At 43.5% G+C, this 21,201-nt stretch overlaps 1 protein-coding gene across 1 annotated transcript in view; it reads left to right on the plus strand.

Moving 5' to 3' along the window:
• LOC126481386 (uncharacterized protein C6orf132 homolog) overlaps positions 1-21,201 on the plus strand; it is a 305,702-nt gene that overhangs the window by 257,711 nt on the left and 26,790 nt on the right. Inside the window, exon 6 of the mRNA XM_050105108.1 lies at positions 20,531-20,663. Within this exon, the coding sequence (XP_049961065.1) occupies positions 20,531-20,663 (133 nt within the window). The remainder of the gene's footprint in view (positions 1-20,530; positions 20,664-21,201) is intronic.

Consider the following 21,201-nt stretch of genomic DNA (forward strand, 5'->3'; position numbering starts at 1 on the left):
AACGTAACTTTCCAAAAGTTGATGTACGCTCTACTTGCACACATATTATTTCATATTTTACTAGTGCTTCAGTAGCTCCCCTTCAAAATGATTTCACGACGCTATGTCTTCGGATTCAACTCCAGAAATCCTGTGTAGTATCTGAGACATCCTTACATCGCGCTTCTCCTTTTGTAGTCACGTACTGCATGTTTACATCTACACTACTGGCCATTAAAATTGATACACCAAGAAGAAATGCTGATGATAAACGGGTATTCATTGGACAAATATATTATACTAGACCTGACATGTGATTATATTTTCACGCAATTTGGACGCATAGATCCTGAGAGATCAGTACCCAGAACAACCACCTCTGGCCGTAATAACGACCTTGATACACCGGGGCATTGAGTCAAACAGCCGGCCGCGGTGGTCTAGCGGTTCTGGCGCTGCAGTCCGGAACCGCGGGACTGCTACGGTCGCAGGTTCGAATCCTGCCTCGGGCAAGGGTGTGTGTGATGTCCTTAGGTTAGTTAGGTTTAAGTAGTTCTAAGTTCTAGGGGATTTATGACCTAAGATGTTGAGTCCCATAGTGCTCAGAGCCATTTGAACCATTTGAGTCAAACACAGCTTGCATGGCGTGTTCAGGTACAGCTGCCCATGCAGCTTCAACACGATACCATCGTTAATTAAGAGTAGTGACTGGCGTATTGTGACGAGCCAGTTGCTCGGGCACGATTGACCACACGATTTCAATTGGTGAGAGATCTGGAGAATGTGCTGGCCAGGGCAGCAGTCCATCACTTTCTCTATCCAAAAAGGCCCGTATAAGACCAGCAACATGCGGTCGTGCATTATCCTGCTGAAATGTAGGGTTTCGCCTGGATCGAATAAAGGGTAGAGCCACGGGATGTAACACATCTGAAATGTAACGTCCACTGTTCAGAGTGACGACAATGCGAACAAGAGGTGACCGAGACGTGTAACCACTGCCACCCCATACTATCACGCCGGGTGATACGCCAGTATGGCGATGACGAATACACTCTTCCAATGTGCGTTCACCGCGATGTCGCCAAACACGGATGTGACCATCATGATGCTGTAAACAGAACCTGGGTACATCCGAAAAAATGACGTTTTGCCGTTCGTGCACCCAGGTTCGTCGTTGAGTACACCATCGCAGGTGCTCCTGTCTGTGATGCAGCGTCAAGGGTAACCGCAGCCATGGTCTCCGAACTGATAGTCCGTGCTGCTGCAAACGTCGTCGAACTGTTCGTGCAGATGGTTATCGTCTTGCAAACGTCCCCATCTGTTGACTCAGGGATGGAGACGTGGCTGCACGATCCGTTACAGTCATGCGGATAAGACGCCTGTCACCTCGACTGCCAGTGATACGAGGCCTTTGGGATCCAGCACGGCGTTCCGTATTACCCTCCTGAACCCACCGATTCCATATTCTGCTAACAGTCATTGGATCTCGACCAACGCGAGCAGCAGTGTCGCGATACGATAAACCGCAATCGCGGTAGGGTACAATCCGACCTTTCAACTGGTTCAACTGGCTCTGAGCACTATGGGACTTAACATCTATGGTCATCAGTCCCTACAAATTAGAACTACTTAAACCTAACTAACCTAAGGACATCACACAACATCCAGTCATCACGTGGCAGAGACAATCCGACCTTTATCAAAGTCGGAAACGTGATGGTACGCATTTCTCCTCCTTACACGAGGCATCACAATAACGTTTCACCAGACTACGCCTGTCAACTGGTGTTTGTGTATGAGAAGTCGGTTGGAAACTTTCCGCATGTCAGCACGTTGTAGATGTCGCCACCGGCGCCAACCTTGTGTGAATGCTCTGAATAACTAATCATTTGCATATCACAGCATCTTCTTCCTCTCGGTTAAATTTCGCCTCGGTAGCACTTCATCTTCATGGTGTAGCAGTTTTAATGGGCAGTAGTGTACATATATACCATGTCCCTCCTAATAGTTATCGTGCGAAATTTTTCTAAGATTTCGAAACAAATCTGCACGTTCGTTTTTGTAATGTACAGCTGTACTCAGCCCAGACTAATGGTGCTCATCACAGCTTTCATGCAACGCCGAACGTCAACGGAAAGCATCCGTTTATTTTCCTCTACAAATAGAATGATTTTTAATGCAGAGTTTTGCGTGCGAACTCGATAGAGTGGTCTCAGATTATTTTGTTGCGATATTCGTTTTAGCGATATGAATTAACTGGAACAGTGAAACACGAAGAATGACCGGTCCTCCAGCAGCGACTTCGTAGCGCTGCCGTATGGCGACAGTAGTCAGTGCGGACCAGGGCAGTGCCGTCCTGCTGGAGTACAGGGCTACGTGTTCTATTTTTTCTTTTAATACAAATCGATAAAAATAATATCGCGCTAGTCCAATTTGGGACCGCTCTGTCGAATGGGCTCGTAAAATTGCGCTTTAAAGATAATTTGTTTCTCACGGGAAGCAAACGCTTTTCGTCGACAATGGACGTCGTATGAAGGACGTGATGAGTAGTATTTGTTTCGGCTGATTCCAGCTACCCTCCGCAAAAAACGAAACTGCAGATACCTGCCAAAATTACAGAGAAGATAAGCCTGGCGATTCTTACAAGGGAGCCTCCCCATCGCACCTCCCTCAGATTTAGTTATAAGTTGGCACAGTGGATAGGCCTTGAAAAACTGAACACAGATCGATCGAGAAAACAGGAAGAAGTTGTGTGGAACTACGAAAAAATAAGCAAAATATACAAACCGAATAGTCCATGTGCAAGATGGGCAATAAGTAGGCAAATATGAACAGAGGAGCGCCGTGATCCCGTGGTTTGCGTGAGCAGCTGCGGAACAAAAAGTCCTTGGTTCAAGCCTTCCCTCGAGTCAAAATTTTAATTTTTTATTTTCGGTTTACATGACAAACTCTTATGTTTTCATCACTTTTTTGGGAGTGACTATCACATCCACAAGAAAATCTAAATCGGGCAAGGTAGAAGAATCTTTTTACCCATTCGCCAAGTGTATAAGTTAGGTGTGTCGACAACATATTCCTGTCGTGTGGCGCACATGCCGTAACCAGTGTCGTATAGAATATATCAGACGTGTTTTCCTGTGGAGGAATCGGTTTACCTATGACCTTGCGATCAAATGTTTTCGGTTCCCATTGGAGAGGCACGTCCTTTCGTCTACTAATCGCACAGTACTGCGGTGCGGTCGCAAAACACAGACACTAAACTTATTACAGTGAACAGAGACGTCAATGAACGAACGGACAGATCATAACTTTGCGAAAATAAAACTTTCACTCGAGAGAAGACTTGAACTCAGGACCTTTCGTGTCGCAGCTGCTCACGCTACCCACGGGACCACGGCGCTCCTGAGTTCACACTATCCTTGATGTTGGCTATCTTGCGCATGGGCTATTCAGTTTGTATATTTTGCTTATTTTTTCATAGTTCCACACAACTTCTTCCTGTTTTCTCGATTGAGCTGTGTTCAGTTTTTCAAGGCCTATCCACTGTGCCATCTTATAACTAAATGTGAGGGGGGTGCGATGGGGAGGTTCCCTTGTTAGGAGAGACATGCTTTTTACTCCTCGTGGCATTGCACAGCTGTCTGCGGAGATTGATGTCTGTACCGATGTCAGTGACTTTCAGTCCGCCCCCGCTAGCTGAGTGACGCCGGCACGATAGCTCAGCGTGTTCGGTCAGAGGGTTAGCTGCTCTCTGTAATAAAAAAAACTGGGTTAATGGATCAACGACGAACTGAAACGGGTGTCTTGCGAGGTCCGCCCCGAGGATATGCAACGAACTGAAAAAAATACGAACAAAATGAGATATAGAAAAAAGTGGTGAGCGTGACAGAATGTCAATCCTAAGGGCCCAGGTTCGATTCCCGGCTGGGTCGGAGATTTTCTTCACTCAGGAACTGGGTGTTGTGTTGTCCTAATCATTATCATTTCTTCCCCATCGACGCGCATGTCGCCGAAGTGGCGTTAAATCGAAAGAATTGCACCCGGCGAACGGTCTACTCGCCGGGAGACCCTAGTCACACTACATTTTTTTAATGATTTTCATATTTAATCCATTCCCATTTACAGCGGGGAAAAATTACTGTCCACATTTCCTCGCACGTGCCTTAGTCTCAAACCGTAGTAAGATACGATAAGATAAGAAACTCCAACATTATTAAAACCATTCATACAGGTGTACAACGATCACATGAAGTTAGGTATCGAGCAGTGGTTTACCACGTACTCAAGTATAAATTATTACTTAAAGTCGGAATTAAAAGACAACTGCGTATACCACGGCAAGGTATGAGACTTCTACGTAAATAAAATTACACAGGAAAGCGTAAAACAGATCCATAAAAATCAGACAAAGTTGTGGTAAAACCACACAATCAGATATAAAATCATTAGGCCTACGTAGAATCGTACATGTTAGAGGTAAAGAATCATTGTTAGAGATGTATCTGCGTTAGAACTACTAGTAACAAAGTCCTGCACTACTCAACAAAGAGTCATATATTCATACGCTTCGTAAATTATCGTACAACCACGTACGGTTTTTATCAAATGGCGGAAATCTATTGTTTTATCTTTCAAAAAGTGAGTGTAGAGCATATATCAGTAACAAATGATTAGGATATTAAAGTTACAGCATATTTCTCACAGAAATTTAAAACAGTGCTCCACATAAAATGTCTTCACGGTTATAAAACAGAAACTAGGTTCCCACAGAATATTGTGCATATAGCCAAAATACATCACTCTCATGAAGTTTCATGTGAGTGTAGACAGATAAGCTAAGCCGATCAATCAAATTCATGGCCGCAAGAATGGATACGTATTTCATCAAGGAACGTGTTTGAAAGTAGTCCTGTAAAGTGCAACGCTAATCTTACCCGATACCGAAATGTAGGAAACGCGGTAGCGTGGCGCGGAGAGGGGAGGGGGAGAGGGATAACGAAAATTATTTGAAATATGTATCTGTAATGCTTTTTACCGCATGTGCATTTCATCATTTTATAAGAAACTGAAAACGGAGACGGAAAAGGAAATATGTAAAATACGGTTACTGCTCGGTCTGAGGCGCTGCAGTCATGGACTGTGCAGCTGGTCCCGGCGGAGGTTCGAATCCTCCTTCGGGCATGGGTGTGTGTGTTTGTCCTTAGGATAATTTAGGTTAAGTAGTGTGTAAGCTTAGGGACTGATGACCTTAGCAGTTAAGTCCCATAAGATTTCACACACATTTGAACATTTTTTTTTGGTTACTGCTAGACGGAGCATTTGCGATAAGCGCCCCCTGTCCTAGCCTTCTTAATGCCTTCATCACTGCGACGTCTCTCTAAGCTGCATGTGGTTCTATCTTGCACTGTTTTACACGTGTTTTAACTAAAATGAACTAATGAATGATTGTCGTAATGGATGGTATTGCATAGCTTATGGTACGTAGCAATTTTCAGCAGTTATCTTTGTACTGTGGCACCGTATGGAAAGTACAAAGTACTTACTGTAGTTTTCTGTTTTATAGCATGAGAAAAAAAAAGATTTTGACTCGAAACTAGTTATCATAAAGAAAATTAATATTCCAAAAATGGTTCAAATGGCTCTGAGCACTAAGGGACTCAACTGCTGAGGTCATTAGTCCCCTAGAACTTAGAACTAGTTAAACCTAAGTAACGTAAGGACATCACACACATCCATGCCCGAGGCAGGATTCGAACCTGCGACCGTAGCGGTCTCGCGGTTCCAGACTGCAGCGCCAGAACCACGCGGCCACTTCGGCCGGCCATTAATATTCCAAATTCGACGTTTTTTTTTTTGCAATTTTCTGTTCTGATTTTGTTCTGTAGTATCGGTTCCTCCAGCGTCTACACCACTTTTACAGAATGCTCTCATCAGTTTCATGTTTCAGTCGTCTTTCCTACTACTGATTTCATCATAACATTTCATTCTTCATCGCAGCAATACTCCTAAATATTTAAACGGCAGATCTATTACCGTTTTCAGAATGCAACCAGTAACCTTCTAATCGGATGCAATCAGTTTCTTTCCTTCTGTTATGTTTTTCATCTTAAGTTTATCCCAGGCATATTTAAAGAGCGTTGTCGCTTAATACTTCGAGAGTAAAAACTATCTAAGAGTTTCTGCAGTTCCGTATGACATTCCCCCAAACAGTAAACAGTCCGTATCGCTGGCACTATCTAATGAACCGTTAATTGATAGTTGAAACGTTGGCGTTAGTATTATCATTCCTTGGGACGCACCACACTTAAATTTGATTTGCGTTGCACGTCATCGTCCATTACAATGTAGCACATATCTGTGACGGTACTCGGCGTGATCGCGTCTTGAAAAGCAACCAAGTCCTTCCGTATTTCATATTTTCGCATAAGGATCGAACACAGGGAACACTATTTTATACAGGTAGCAGAACGATATTTTCGACTTCTCAGTGTTGCAGTTGATCCTGACGTCTTCAGCAACGACAATTCCAGTTTGGCTCAAATGGCTCTGAGCACTATGGGACTTAACACCTGTGGTCATCAGTCCCCTAGAACTTAGAATTACTCAAACCTAACTAACCTAAGAACATCACACACATCCATGCCCGAGGCAGGATTCGAACTTGCGACCGTAGCGGTCACGCGGTTCCAGACTGAAGCGCCTAGAACCGCACGGCCACACCGGCCGGCCAATTCCAGTTTCCTCAGAACTGTCACTCATTAATAAACGTTGAAGACTGATGCAAGTTGCATCTGGAAAGTTCTGTGAATGGTCTCAGAAAATAAAGATAACTATAGTTACAAACAAAATATATTTACTGGCCTTCAAAAAAATCACAATTAGCTACAACGCAATTCTGACATCTGTCATAAAACTATTGGCTACTGTCAACAAACTCTTCTTGTGGAATCGCTCGAAACACCGTGGTCACTTGCAACGTCTTTCAGAAATAATTTAAGGCGGGGAAACAAAAGTTTGCCGGTGCCAGAACCAGAGGATAAGGAGGGTGTAGAAGAACACTCATTTCGTGTTTAGCGAGTAAGACGAGCGCGCTGACGTTGCGTGCATCTAACAACGCGTGACCTCGATTCTTCGAGCGAATCTGCAAGATGAATCTGCTGACAGTTTACAACGGCTTTACAGCCGATGTCAGAAGTATTTTTCAGCTAATCACGTTTACTCTGAAGGCCAATAAGGATGACTCTTGTTTTCTTTATTCTACGAGAACATCCGGCGAACTTTTCAGACACATCTCACATCTTGCGGTTGCAATGGCACGGATATTCTCCGAAAATTTACACTGATTAAGAATACATTGAACGTAGTCGATGTCCTCTTAAACCATGGATCCGTCGTGGCGAACCACATGGAGAGAACAATGGGATATCATATTACGGTATATGATTTCGGTATTAATTTTTGTTGTACTTTAACAATTGTAGCAGTCCAACTGCTGAAACGTTCGGCAATTTGCTGAACTTCAAGGCGCTAATAACTACTGCGTACTGTTGCTTCTGGATTATACTCACATTTGAAAAGAGAGATGCTGAAGTCTCCTTCCCCATTATTCTCCAAACCGAGCTTGGTTTCTGCCTCTAATGACTTATAACAAAAAAAAGGTCTAAATATAGACTGATTTTCGTTAGATTACGAAAGAAGTTAGTTTTGTGATTTTTGGTTTCTTCTGGGATACTTGTTCATCGAACAGTCCACAGCTGAACTGCCGGTTCATAGTGTTTCGTAGGACACTATGAACCAGAACTACACATGCGGACTGTACGATCAAGTTAGTTGTTTGTATTTGCCTAATGACTCCATCGCCAACGAAACATCAGTCTTTTATCCTCTTTAATAAACTATCATATCAAGATAATGCTGTAATACTATGGTTGGAACTTAAATAGTGGTAACTACTTATTCACAACCGATACAAAAGAGTTACGTGTTTGCATCTGTTACTGTCCTTCAAAGTAGTTACGTGTGCTGGAACAGTTCTGAAGAAAATGCCATGAATAGGTTCCTTCATCTTCGAAATCAAATTAAAGTCACAAAGACGTAAGTCCAGGGAGTACGGTGGATGGTACAGTACTTCCCAGTCCCATCGACCGAACAGAGCTGCCACCGCTTACGCTGTATGCGTCCGCGCATTGTCGTGCAAAATGATGGGTGGGTTGCACTGAAAGTGTCTCCGCTTCCTTCGCAAAGCTGGTCGCAGGCTCCAAAAACGAACAGTAACACTGTGCATTGACGGTCTGCCGTGGAGGAACCTAATGCATTGGGATAACACCATCACAGTCTTACACGATAATCACCATAATTTTAGACCGCTCCATTCTACCATCAACAGAACAGGCTCTGCTACCGGTATACTACGCCTTCCACATCGCTGGCAACGGATTTTACACAGCTCTGGTGACTACTTTGAAGGAGAGTAACAGGTACAAACACATGAATCGGTTGTGAATAAATAGTTGCCACTATTTAAGTTCCAACCCTCTTAGTGCTTTCCTTCCTCTCATAGTCCTGTGACTTTCAGTGATGGAAAATTCCTCTTGAGTTATTGACGCACATCATCCATACAAAAGTTCGGAGACTCATTTTATTCGTTGCGTGCAAGGGACTTCATTACAGTAACTGCGTTGGAAGCGTCAATGAACAACTCAAAACAACGGAAGTGCATTCCACCAGTCAGTTGTCAGCAGTCAGTGTTACGTAGTGGACGTGAGGCCTCACTGTGTCAACGTTAATGTGTCAGAAATCGCACTCGAGCATCATCTAAAAATTAAATGTTCTTTTCCAGAATGCTTTGAAGAAGCGAAACATGTTTGGAGAGTTTTTCCTGCACACTTTGACTCCCGAAAAAAAAGAGCAACGCGTGTACATCTGCGGTGGCATTACTGAAGTGCAAAACATGCGCGATTCTTTCTAGAAAAATTCATCACGTGTGACGGACTTCGTATCGTAAATACAAACCTACCACGAAACGATAAAAGGCAGAATTTCACATAAAGGTTCAGCGCTTTGACGACATAACCAACAGTGAAGCCAATACAACGCGATAGATAAACAGTATCCCAAAAAAGGATCTTTCTGAGGGGTCCCCATTATTAGGAGAACGTTATATGCGTTGTACTCAGATGGGTGGAACTTGAAATATTAAAATCGCCATCTTAACTTTTCTCTATTTTCTTACTAATTTTTTGACTTAGGGGGTACATCCTCCAGTGGCTCTTTGTTCTCTGTAAATTCCCAAAATGTGTCTTCTTACAATTTCATGGCCATGTTTCAAACCTACAAATAAGATAACTAGGACGATGATTTAACGTCTCATCGACAGTGTGGTGTAGATGTGTCATAGTGAGTGGTTCAGACGTTTCCAATTACTCTCATACACATTAACAGGCGACATATAATAAAGTTTGTACTGCTATCGAACACTTAGGTGTAGCGGAGTTCACTATACGTCAAGTTTAACGGAGAATAAAGTATTATTAGCCACTAGGAAATGTGGCAGCAGTTGGGCTTAGAAAGACGGTATGTTACAATTTCACTTTGCCTGTCCACTGGATGATACAGTTCTGTAGAAAACGTTCCTAGGCTCGTCTGATGGTAGACGTATTACACCAGAGACACCGCTTGCTTTGGGCACGCGGCAGTGTGTCTTACGACGCGAGACGGTGAGAGCACGCGGAGGAGAGGTGCCCACGGTGAAATTGTTTTAAATCGGTTATTTATGAGCTCATTAGCGGGGCAGGTGCGCGGTCGGCGGGCAGCTGCAGCGGCCGAGCGCTATGGCACCTGCCGAGAAATCTGTGCCTCCGCCCGCGGCCGTGGCCGCCTCTGCCTCCCTCACCTGCCGCTGCGCCGTCACAGCCGATCGCGGCGGGGCGGGCATTCCAGCGCGGTTCCAGGACAGCCTCCCGCCTGCACCTGCCCGGGGAGCTGGAGAACTGGAGCCGCCCGCCGCTCCGCTCCGCGCCGCGCCGACTGGATTACTAATGAGGCTGAGGGCAGCGCGCCCATCCCGAACGCAATTACCGCCATCCGCTGTTTAACGACGTCGTGAACGAGTGCCTGCCCGTAGCCCCCAGCAGTACTTGGCTTACCGCTGTTCCGGGCCCGTCCCTTGTTACCGCCGGACGCGCTACTACTGCCTTACATGCTACACTGACCATCCTCACAATTGTCCGATTCCTTAACTTCCGTTCGATACAATAGGTAAGAGCTGGAAACCAGCGAGGAAGTCTCAAAAACCTGTGTATTTCTTCGCGTAGCGACCCCGGTCACGAAAATTGACGATGGTTGCAGAAGCAGTGTCTGACCACGTGCCTAACCATATCCACAACCAGTGACGCCTATCGGCTGAGGATGAAATGGCGGAAGGACGGTGTAGTTGTTCCTTCTGAGGCCTGTTTCGACGGAGTACGTCGCCATCACTACCAACAAATTGACGTTCATTATTGGACAACAATCTCCTACAACTTTTCCCACACGCTAGAGTTATCAGTCGTCACTATCCTCCTTCCATCTGCACGTTTTCTGATGTCGTCCACCCATCTTCAATTAGGTCGTTGGCTCGAACTTTTCTGATCTCTCGGAATCCAGCAAGGACGTTCTTTGGTTCATCTATCACCCATTCACCTGGCTACATCACCAGTGCCTCCATATCATTTTCTTTACTGAGGTATTTACTTGTTTTCAAGTCGCTCACCCACGTACCTTTTTCCTTTGCACTCGAGCGACTCTATGTTTTTTTAGTATCTTTCGTACTAAAAGTTCGCCGGCCGGAGTGGCCGAGCGGTTCTAGGAGCTGCTGTCTGGAGCCGCGTGACCGCTACGGTCACAGGTTCGAATCCTGCTTCGGGCATGGATGTGCGTGATGTCCTTAGGTTAGTTAGGTTACTTTAACTAGAGGACTGATGACCACAGCAGTGAAGTCCCACAGTGCTCAGAGCCATTTGCAGTAAAAGTTCTGTCTTGCGCCATCAGTCAAAATTTTTGATAAATGCAGACTTACAACTTTCCGTTGCAGACATAGACGATAACTAGTCTTCAATCTCTATTCAATTTATTAAAATCAATCACTGCCAATTTTGCTACTCTGTATGAATAGAAGACAGTCGTTTATTACTTTGTGGTTTAGAACCTGGAAACTATGTTGAGGTTGTTAGTCCTGATACGGTTTTCTATCTGACTGACTCCTCATTCAAAGCAGCATTTCTTACTTTTTTTGGAGTCATTCATCGTCTGACTAGTTCGATGGGACACGCCGCACATCCTAGTCTTTTACGTTAATCTCTTCATCTCAGAGTAGCACTAGAACCGTGCATTCTCAATTACTTTTTGAATGTCTTCAGTCCCCTCCCGTATTCTACGCTGTACAACTTCCTGTAGTCCCAAGACACGCTCGGATGTCAGTGCGCGTTAGTTCGCCGCTTCCCATACGGGGAGATACACCGGCTCCCGATCGTAACCGCTCCACGGATTCGAGGGGCGTGAGTCGGCCAGCGTCGATTTGATTTATAGGTGGTTTCACACATATGACTAGGTGAATACCGGTCAGGTAACGAAGTCGCGTCTCCATTCGCTAACATTCAGAACTTTCGAATTATTTCACATGAATAACACTACCGCAGACCGGTGGGGTATACATACTCCGTCCCGAGAGGGGGATTTCGGGATGGCGACAGATAGGGTCTCCGGCCACTACCTTAATCAGCAGTATACAATCCATTAACAACAGTGGCGACATTGCGCAGATGTGGTACAAAGGCACGACAATGAGAAGAAGAACCAGTTCCCTCTAGTACCATGGAAGTTATTTCTTGCTATCGTAACACTTGTCCTATCATCCAGTCCGTTCTTCTGGCCAATGTTTCCCGTACGTTTCCTTTCTTTGCCGATTCTGACAAGTACTACCTCACCATCCGTGTTAAATTTAATAGAAGCTGTAACGCTTAAATTAATTGGCGAGTTTTTCAGTGTGGGTAGGAAAATAACTGTTGACGACCGATGTAGAGAGGGTATAAATTTCATGCTGGCCACACTCAGAATAGAACTAATGTGACCATTATTGTCCAGGGCGCAAAGCGTTAGACACTAGCCTTGGAGCTGCCGGCTTCAAAACCTGGTAGAAACGTCCCTGTAGGATAGCCACAGGGTCGACTCCACTTGCTATAAAACTGAGTACGGGGAATATTTCCCGCGGATGAAACGCGGCTTGGCCGAAGGACTCGCCATCCTCTCCTCACTAATGCTGCGGCGAACCTAACACTGTACTCTACTGGCATTTCGGTCAGAAGCCCGCTGAGCGCCAGACACGTAAATTTATATCAAGAAGTTAAGTGTTTGGATGTCCTTCTGGAATGGAGCCTCCTACGGAAGTGAAACATGGACGACGAGCAATTCGGACATGACACAATTAGAAGTTTTGAAATGTAGAGCTATAGAAGAAAACTAATGATTAAATTGGCAAGTCGGCTCATTAATGAAAAGGTACTGAATGTAACTGGGGAAAAAATAAATTTGACAACTTGACTGTAATGAGGTTTCTGTTCACGGAACACTTCCTGAAATAGCGAAGTGTGTAGGGTAAAAATTTCGGAAGGGGACCAAGGCTTCACTACTGCTAGCAGATTTTAATGAACATAGGTCGCAGAAGTTACTCAGAGATAAAGAGGCCTGAAAAGTAGACTAATATGGAGAGCTCCATTAAACAAGTTGTGGCTTGCACTTTGACCGCTCACCACTTCCACAAACAAATGAAAACCAGTGAAACTGACACCATATCGTGTTGCCTCCAAATTACCTGACTCGATATTACTCGCAGGTGTGATTGAAGCACTTTGAACGTTGGTTAATCGATGCTAACCATGTGATGTAGGTGAACAGAATGTGCAATACCACAGCTCAGATTCCACTCTTTATATGTTACACATTCCACATTCAAGATTCGCAAAGCAACAAAGAACGAATATTATGTACTGAAATAGGGAGGATAGAGTCCACTAGTGTCAATTTCAGTTTCACATGAAATCAAGAATAATTTAGAAACCAAGTTACAAAAATATAGTCAATGAATCCGTTATAAGGTTCAGACGAGCAAGAGAGAGAGGTGCTAGCAGTGAGCAGCAACATTGGCACGTGATGGCGCTTTAAGTAGCTTGCAGGCCGGAGCACCTCTCCGTCTTTTGCCCATGGATGCTGGCGGTTGTGCATGAGGTCCTATGTGATGGACACGGACGCTGCCAGTTGACTGCTCCTCGGCACCTACGAAAGCGACGCTAAGTGGCCCGTCTGGCTCCTATTTAAAATGTCGGTTCGTGCAAGCAAACACCGGGCTGTCAGGGTAGATACTATTTTCTGTTGGCACCATAGACGAGCGTTCCTACAAATGGCCGAGTCTGTCTTACAAGCGAGTTCAGAGAGAACACTCCAGATCTGTTAGGCTGTCATTGCTTGGCATCTCCTCACCGCTAACTGTCTCTCAGGAATGTATCCCTGGGCTCCTGCATCTGGCGTTCTTCTTCATACCAAGGAGCCTCTCTAAAGGCAAACACTATCCTGGTAACTGACAGTTAAAGCTTGAAAGGCTATCATCATTTGGGTCGTCGTCCCACGTCGACGTGGGGTCGGCCATGCTACTACGAATTTACTAGTGTTAGTTGGCCCTTCCTGTCGCCACCCCGGACCCCCATGGACGGAATTAGTGTACCTCAGCTGTCTGCGTCTAGTATAAGCCATGAAAGAGAGCGAACGGATTCAAATGTCTGCGAGTCGTGTAACTGAGGCAGAACTTGGGGACCAGCCCGGTATTCACCTAGCGGGATGTGGAAAACCGCCTGAAAGCCACATTAGCCGGCCGGTGTGGCCGTGCTGTTAAAGGCGCTTCAGTCTGGAACCGCGTGACCGCTACGGTCGCAGGTTCGAATCCTGCCTCGGGCATGGTTGTGTGTGATGTCCTTAGGTTAGTTAGGTTTCATTAGTTCTAAGTTCTAGGCGACTGATGACCTCAGAAGTTAAGTCGCATAGTGCTCAGCGCCATTTGAGCCACATCCAGGCTGACCAACGTGCCGGCCCTCGTCGTTAATCCGCCAGGCGGATTCGATCTGGGGCCGGCACTCCTACCCGAGTCCAAGAAGCAGTGCATCAGCGCTCTCGGCTACCCTGGCGGTTAGTTAAAACTTGAAAGATGTTGCCTTAAAATTGTCTAGGTCGAAACTTACTCCTGTAGAGAGGGAATTATGTTAAGCAGTTTCTGTTTCACTCTCGTCTCGGGGACACACATAAAATCGGAATGCATTTTTTTTTTCTTTTCATTTCTAGCTCAATATCTTCATAAATATGTAGTGTTGCACAGTCTTCAGACTTAAAGCAACAAGAACAAAAACTTCTTTTCGTTTTGGATTTGTACGGAAATTGTTATGAAACTGAAGTCTGAATCGCAGTAGGTAATCGAATGTAGCGCGAACACTGAAACGCGCATGCGCACCGACTTCCGGCATGCCTTACTCGTCAAATGACGCCTTTTGCGTTGGTACTGCCGCAGTGTGCTGTTTAGTGTCTGTTCAAAATGTTTAAAACAATTGATCAGACCGCCGGCTGTGAAGTACGGTTAGTGATTCGTTTTTGACAGCAAGGATGAGTGTGTGACACCATGGAGATGAGCGACAGCAAAGGGCGTAGTGGGTGACATCCTTCGAGGACGCACGGGGGAACGTCCACGATGAACCGCGATCACGCCGACCATCAGCAATATCAGAAGATTTTGTCAAAGCCGGACAAAAAGATTCGCGAAGACCGGCGACTAAAAATTTCCACTTTAGCGTTGAAACTTCCCAACGTGGGTCTAACAACTTTGTACAAAATTGTCTGCGAAAATTCGCAAGTCCGCAAAGAGGGTGGACTCTGGCTCCCAAGGCTACTTAGTGAGAAACATAAAATGGGAAGATTGGCTTGTGCTGTTGAATTTTTGGACCATTGTCATAAGGAAGGTCATTAGTTTTTAGACAACATTGTCGCAGGGGACGAGATACAGGTTTCTCACATGAGCCGAGAGTCTAAAAGTCAATCAGTGGAATGTCATCACACCAAATCACCAGTCAAAGTGAAGGAAAAGCAGAGAATCTTAACGCGGAAGGTTACGGCAAATGTGTTTTGGATAAACATAGAGACTTTTAATTAGAGTTCATGCAGTAAGAGACAACAATAAACGCAGCCACATACGGCGTTACCCTGACTCATCTTCGGCTTGCAATACAGGCAATACAGAAGAAGTGAAGTGGCCTTCTGAGGTTTGAAGTTTGGTTGCTTCATGGTAATGCAAGACCTCATTCTGCCTTGCACTCCCCAAATCTGATCAGATCTTTTGGATGGGATCAGATTGTCCATCCACTGTACAGTCCAGACTGAGCGCCGAGTGATTTTCACTTGTTTCGCTGCCTAAAGGAATTCCTCAGCGGCGGAAGAAATAGTAAAAGAGTGGTTATCGTCAGAGGCGGCAGACGACTAAGACTTAAGGATACAGAAACTGTAAAATACTATGAAAAATGTTTAAACAGACGTGGTAACTATGTAGGAAAATAGAGAAACGACTGAGGAATTAAATAAAAATACTTTTTGAACAACTCTGTGGTAGTTTGTGTTCTATAAGAAGTCATACCGCACTTTTCGAGTAACCCTCGGAAGCTGTACACCTACAGTGTTTCAGTTTTATTTATTTATCTTTCACTCTTCGCTACTCAGTCAAACTTACAGGCTTGAATTCGTTTCTCTTCTGATTTAACTCTCTACAACGTTCTCTAATAAGTTAATGACTGTTACCTTAACACATGTTCTGTCATCCTGTCACTTCTCCTTGTTAGTGTTTTCCATATGTACTATTCTTCGCTGATTCTGCGAAGAACCTCCTCCTTCCTTATCGATCCATCTAATTTTCGACATTCTTCAGTAGCACCACATCTCAAACGCTTCGATTTCTTTCTTTTCTGGTTTTCCCGCTGCGCATGATTCACTGCCATGCAATGCTTTACAATATCAGTAATTTCTTCAAGTCTGGGTCTATGTTTGATGGTAATGGACTTCTTTTGGCCAGAAGTGCCCTCTTTTCTGTGCTAGGTGCTTTTTATATCCTTCTTGCTTCGTCCGTCATGGGCTATTTTCCTTCCACGACAGCAGAATTCCTTGATTTCGTCTCATTCTTAATCAAAAATTTTGATGTTAAGCTTCTTGCTGTTCTTATTTATGCTTCTTACCATTACTTTTACCTGTTTCCGGTTGATTGCCAGTTCATTTTCTGTCCTCATTAGACTGTTCATTCAATTCATTAGGTCCTGTTGTTGTTCTTTACATTTGGTGTGGCTAGCAATTCCTTCGGCGTATCTGGTATTGATATCCTTTCATCCTGAATTTTAACCCCACTCTTAATCCTTTCCTTCACTTCCGTCAGCCGGCCGGAGTTTCCGAGCGGTTCTAGGCGCTATAGTCTGGAACCGCTCCGGTCGCAGGTTCGAATCCTGCCTCCGGCATGGATGTGTGTGATGTCCTTAGGTTAAGTTAGGTTTAAGTAGTTCTAAGTCTAGGGGGCTGATGACCTCAAATGTTAAGCTCCATAGTGCTTAGAGCCAAATGAACCTTTTTTTCTTTCTTTTTTTGTATGGGCACTTAGTTCTTGGTTTACCTATTTTACAATCCCCTCTTGATCCTAGCACATCCTGTTGTTGCATATAGCTTACATGAAATTTTTTTTAATGTGGAGCATCTTGCACCATTTTACATTGTGGAACATTTTTTCGAGGTAGGCAAAGCCTATGAACCTGTCTTGATTTTTATTCCATTATCAACCACAACGTCAGGGGCTACCTCCGTAGTGGCTTTGCAGTTTATAAGTAGTCTAACGCTATTTACTGAATTATCAAACCAGTTTGTTGTTTTGCTTGATTAATATTCAATGGTAATAACTTCATTAAATAGCTTCTCCATTGTGGAGAAGAAGTTAAGCGGCATGTAGTTTTCAGTGTCATGTATGCTGTTTTTTCTTGTCATGTGGAATAATTAAACATTTTCCTTTTCTAGGGTATAATCGTCCTCTGTAGTAATTCCCGAAATAGTTCAACGAGTTACTTTTCATCTTTTTTAAACTGCAGGTTAATGACAGCCCCGGACAATCATCATATCAAGGTGTCTTTCCCTCCGAGATGAGTCGCAATTGTGATCTCTTCTGTCTTGCTTCTCCTTCTTTATGTCAGAAGACATCGAATAGCATTGTTTTTAATTGCCTTTCTCTGTTATTAGGGTACATGGAGTAAGTTTATGTGGTGAACAAGTAACATAGGCTTTTCGTAGAGTAGGCCTCTCTCAATCCCTTCTTTCCCTACTTCCATCTTCTTCTTCTCTCTCTCTCTCTCTCTCTCTCTCTCTCTCTCTCTCACACACACACATACACACACACACACACACACACACACACACACACACGCTTCCTGAGTCGACAACAGAAGAAACACACACATCTTCTGAAGGGGTCTGAAAAACAGCATTTACACATTCGGGATGTTTTGAACGGAATGGGTCCCGTTACTGTCCTTAGTCACATACGAACTACGCAGCAGTCTCGATTTATTTCACAAGCCAAGTGTTTTATGTAGTCGGATATCGTAAAGCGTCAGCTCGAGTGAACTCAGAGCAGCAATAAAATCTTCATTATCGAAGCTTCAGCAAGAAACATTTAATTCTAGGGTTCGTTTATTTTCTTTCCAGTTCTCTGTCAGCTTGTCCCTAGTGCGTCGTGATTCGTTAAAATTATTTTTCGAGAAGCACTATAATATCTGGACAGCACTGGCCGACATCTTCCGGCTTCCATAACAGTGCTCCTTTGTCTAGATGACTTTATATTATTCCAGTCATTAGAATCGTTATTAGTGAAGGAGCGTAGGTTGTGTGTGTGTGCGCGCGCGCGTCTGTGTGTGTGTGTGTGTGTGTGTGTGTGTGTGTGTGTGTGTGTGAGAGAGAGAGAGAGAGAGAGAGAGAGAGAGAGAGAGAGAGAGAGTGAGTGTGAGTGGGCGGGCCATATTGCTGTATGTCTGTGCATGCGTGTGTGTATAAAGAGGCAATCTAAGCGGGTTGGTAGTTGTATAGTTGCCCGCTTACGTTACTTATATTGGCCCTACTATATTTGCTGTAAAAATCAGCAACCAAATGAGCAAAACAAACTTAATTTCTTGAGCAGTTTCTGACATCTAGAGATCATCAGAGTTTAGAACTGACGTATCCAAAATACTGCTGTAGTTAAAACTGTAATTGCATACTATATGTATCAGCATTGATGGCGCTGTGAATCCCTGATCAGATTCAAAGAATAGTAAAGGGTGACACGCCGCATGGGTAAAAGCATTAAGATGGCGAGAGCCGGTCACCTGTTTTTCAAAGGGTAGCTGGAAGCCCACGTTACTGTCTGGAAAGCTTATTCCACATCATAGATTCTGCTCTACCGTTCTTCACTGTCGTCAGTATACATGAACGATACATGAACGATACATGTGCTCCTCCGGATAATGGAATACAAACGGTGAACTGTCGGAGCACTAGGTCTGTTTTCTCATTTTCAAGTTTCATATTGGCCTAACCATTGAACAAGGATAGCTGTATTTACTGAAATTCGCATAGTAACATACAGTCGACACTGGAAACAGTTGAACAGAACAAATTGGCCATTTCCGAGTAGGACTTCCGCTCTGAAGTTTCCATACAAACTTGATTATGTATATAGATAAGAGTAATAATTTTGTGTGGCTGAACAGCCTGGTGCCAGTTCTATTCGACGCCACATCGGCGACGTAAGTGTTCCTAATATACACTAGTTGTCCAAATGGGGAAATGGGACTTACAGTTTAAGGCTGAATCTGAGTGTGTTACTTCTGGTGTTTCCTTACAACATTGAGAGGTGATGGATTGATTAAACATAAGACTGAAAAATCCGTTTTCCTTGTATGCACAATACTTATAGATCACCAGATCCAACATATATTCACATAGTTTTTGATGAGTAAGTTTTACAGTGTCAAAATACGTGACATACATGGCAATATTTTTCAGCTGCATTGATTTATTAGTACAGCTTCAATTATTTATGAAGCTGAAGGATCGTGGACATTAGTATTTGACAAAGATATCTTAGCAGAGGGACTAACAGACAGTTCGATAAAAATGACAAAAACATTTTTCTTCATGTAATATAATTACAAGTTGATATTCGAATTTTTTCCGGTATTGTAAAACCTCGCTGCATGACAAATTTCGTGCTTATATATCAATGAGAAGTACCTTATATGTTTTGTTGAGTGAGCTAGTGAGTATAAAAACACGTGACATAAATAGCCATACTGTTTGACTCTACTGACAAGAGACTATAGACGGTAATATCTGATCTAAATTTCAACTTATACAACTACGTTTCTGAGAGAAAGAGTTCGTAACAGTTGGACAGAGAGACTGACAACACAAGGAACCTATAAGGTTTCCGGTGTTTGCTAACTGAGTTGCGGAACACACATAACGAGATATTATCAAAGAAAAGCATTTACTTACAATAGTCATAGCAGCATTTCAGAATGCATTTAAAAGCTATGACCTAATAGTGACAATCATCGTACTGTGTAAATACAAAAGCTGCAAGTGGTGACATAAAGTTCCTGTTGTTCTGTTAGCATAATTATTTATATATAGTTTTCTTGTGTCATAGGAAAATGAGAGATGACCTGTTGAAGAGGATTGTAGTGAATTTATTACAATGTGTCTTCCTGACATACACTTGAAATATCCTACGGGTGTTAGGTAAGCTTACATCAGGGTGGCTACGAGTTTATTAAAACCTCACTACCCTTGACTTGGAGCCCAAAGTCTGAACCACTCCGCCCTCTCTCTAGGTGCTGCCGATATAGGTGACGTTGTAGGGGTGTGTGGAATGCGGTGCGAAGTCACCGTTTTAGGAATGAAAATTACCGCAGACCTGTCGTATATTTTGTAAAATTTCTGGGAGACGTCACAAGATGTCTGGCAAGTCATTAATAATGTATGCTGTTGAACACCAAATGGTAAAATGAGTAATAATCGCAATGAAAAATCATAAATTAAAGTTGTTGTATGATCCACAAATTCCGAAATAATTCTCTCAAAGACTGTTCAAATTCACCAACACTACTGAAAACACCAGATTGTAAATGTTAAAGGGCAATTTTAAGCATATGGACAAGGTAATTACTCATAGGAAACTCGAGTAACTTTCATGAAGAAGAATCAAATTGCCTCCAAATCCGCTGTGAAGAAAATTAAAATGGCTGACAGAGATAATTGTTTTAATTTTTATTATAAATCATCAATAGTCGTAGATCCAGATAACAGTCGCATATGGATGACTTAAGATTAAAGATTTTATATTATGTTCTGAAGAATTTGTTTTAGTAAATTAAGAGTGAATTAGAGCAATAAACACTGGACACTGACACTTCTGTTCCAGATGATCGACATGAAGCCGAATGTTGTCTACCCAAATGGCTACAGGGGTCCTGAGGAGCCAACGGTATTCATCTGTTCAGATCCCTACAGCAAAGAAGAACTGTACAACCCCGTCTACCAGGAGCTGTCGCCAGGTATATTTAAGCACTTCAAGCCACCGCTTGCTGCAGCGAGAGTTTAACTGATGAATACCTCATCATGACCATTCAACCTTTACAACCACGCATGGATTGCTATGGTCTTTCAGTCAATTTATGCTTTGTGAAGCTCTTGGAGATTTTTCTATTTAAATGTTACCAATCCTTCCTCACTTTGTTATAGGTATTCAGTGGTGTAATTTTTCCTTCCTCTTAGAATGAGTTTGAAAGACCAACACCAGAACCGTAATGTTGTTAACATTGGCTGCGATCTTCCTCAGTTGCTCTTCAGTTAGGTTTGTCTAGTCGATAAGGACAAATATTCTCTGCCGTTTGCAACTAACTTTTGCAAAAGAGGAAAATACTGGTTCCTACCTACAGGGTATAATGTGAACTGTATCTGCAATAATTGTGACATAACGGAAATATCTTTCAGCCAGAGATCATATCTGCAGTGGTAGTAACAGTGGTCGTTCGTGCCCATCAAATGTCGTTCGTTACTTCAGTAGAAGTTATTCTATACAGTGTTTCAGTG

Source organism: Schistocerca serialis, chromosome 5 (assembly GCF_023864345.2).
Source record: "Schistocerca serialis cubense isolate TAMUIC-IGC-003099 chromosome 5, iqSchSeri2.2, whole genome shotgun sequence".
Lineage (NCBI taxonomy): Eukaryota > Metazoa > Arthropoda > Insecta > Orthoptera > Acrididae > Schistocerca > Schistocerca serialis.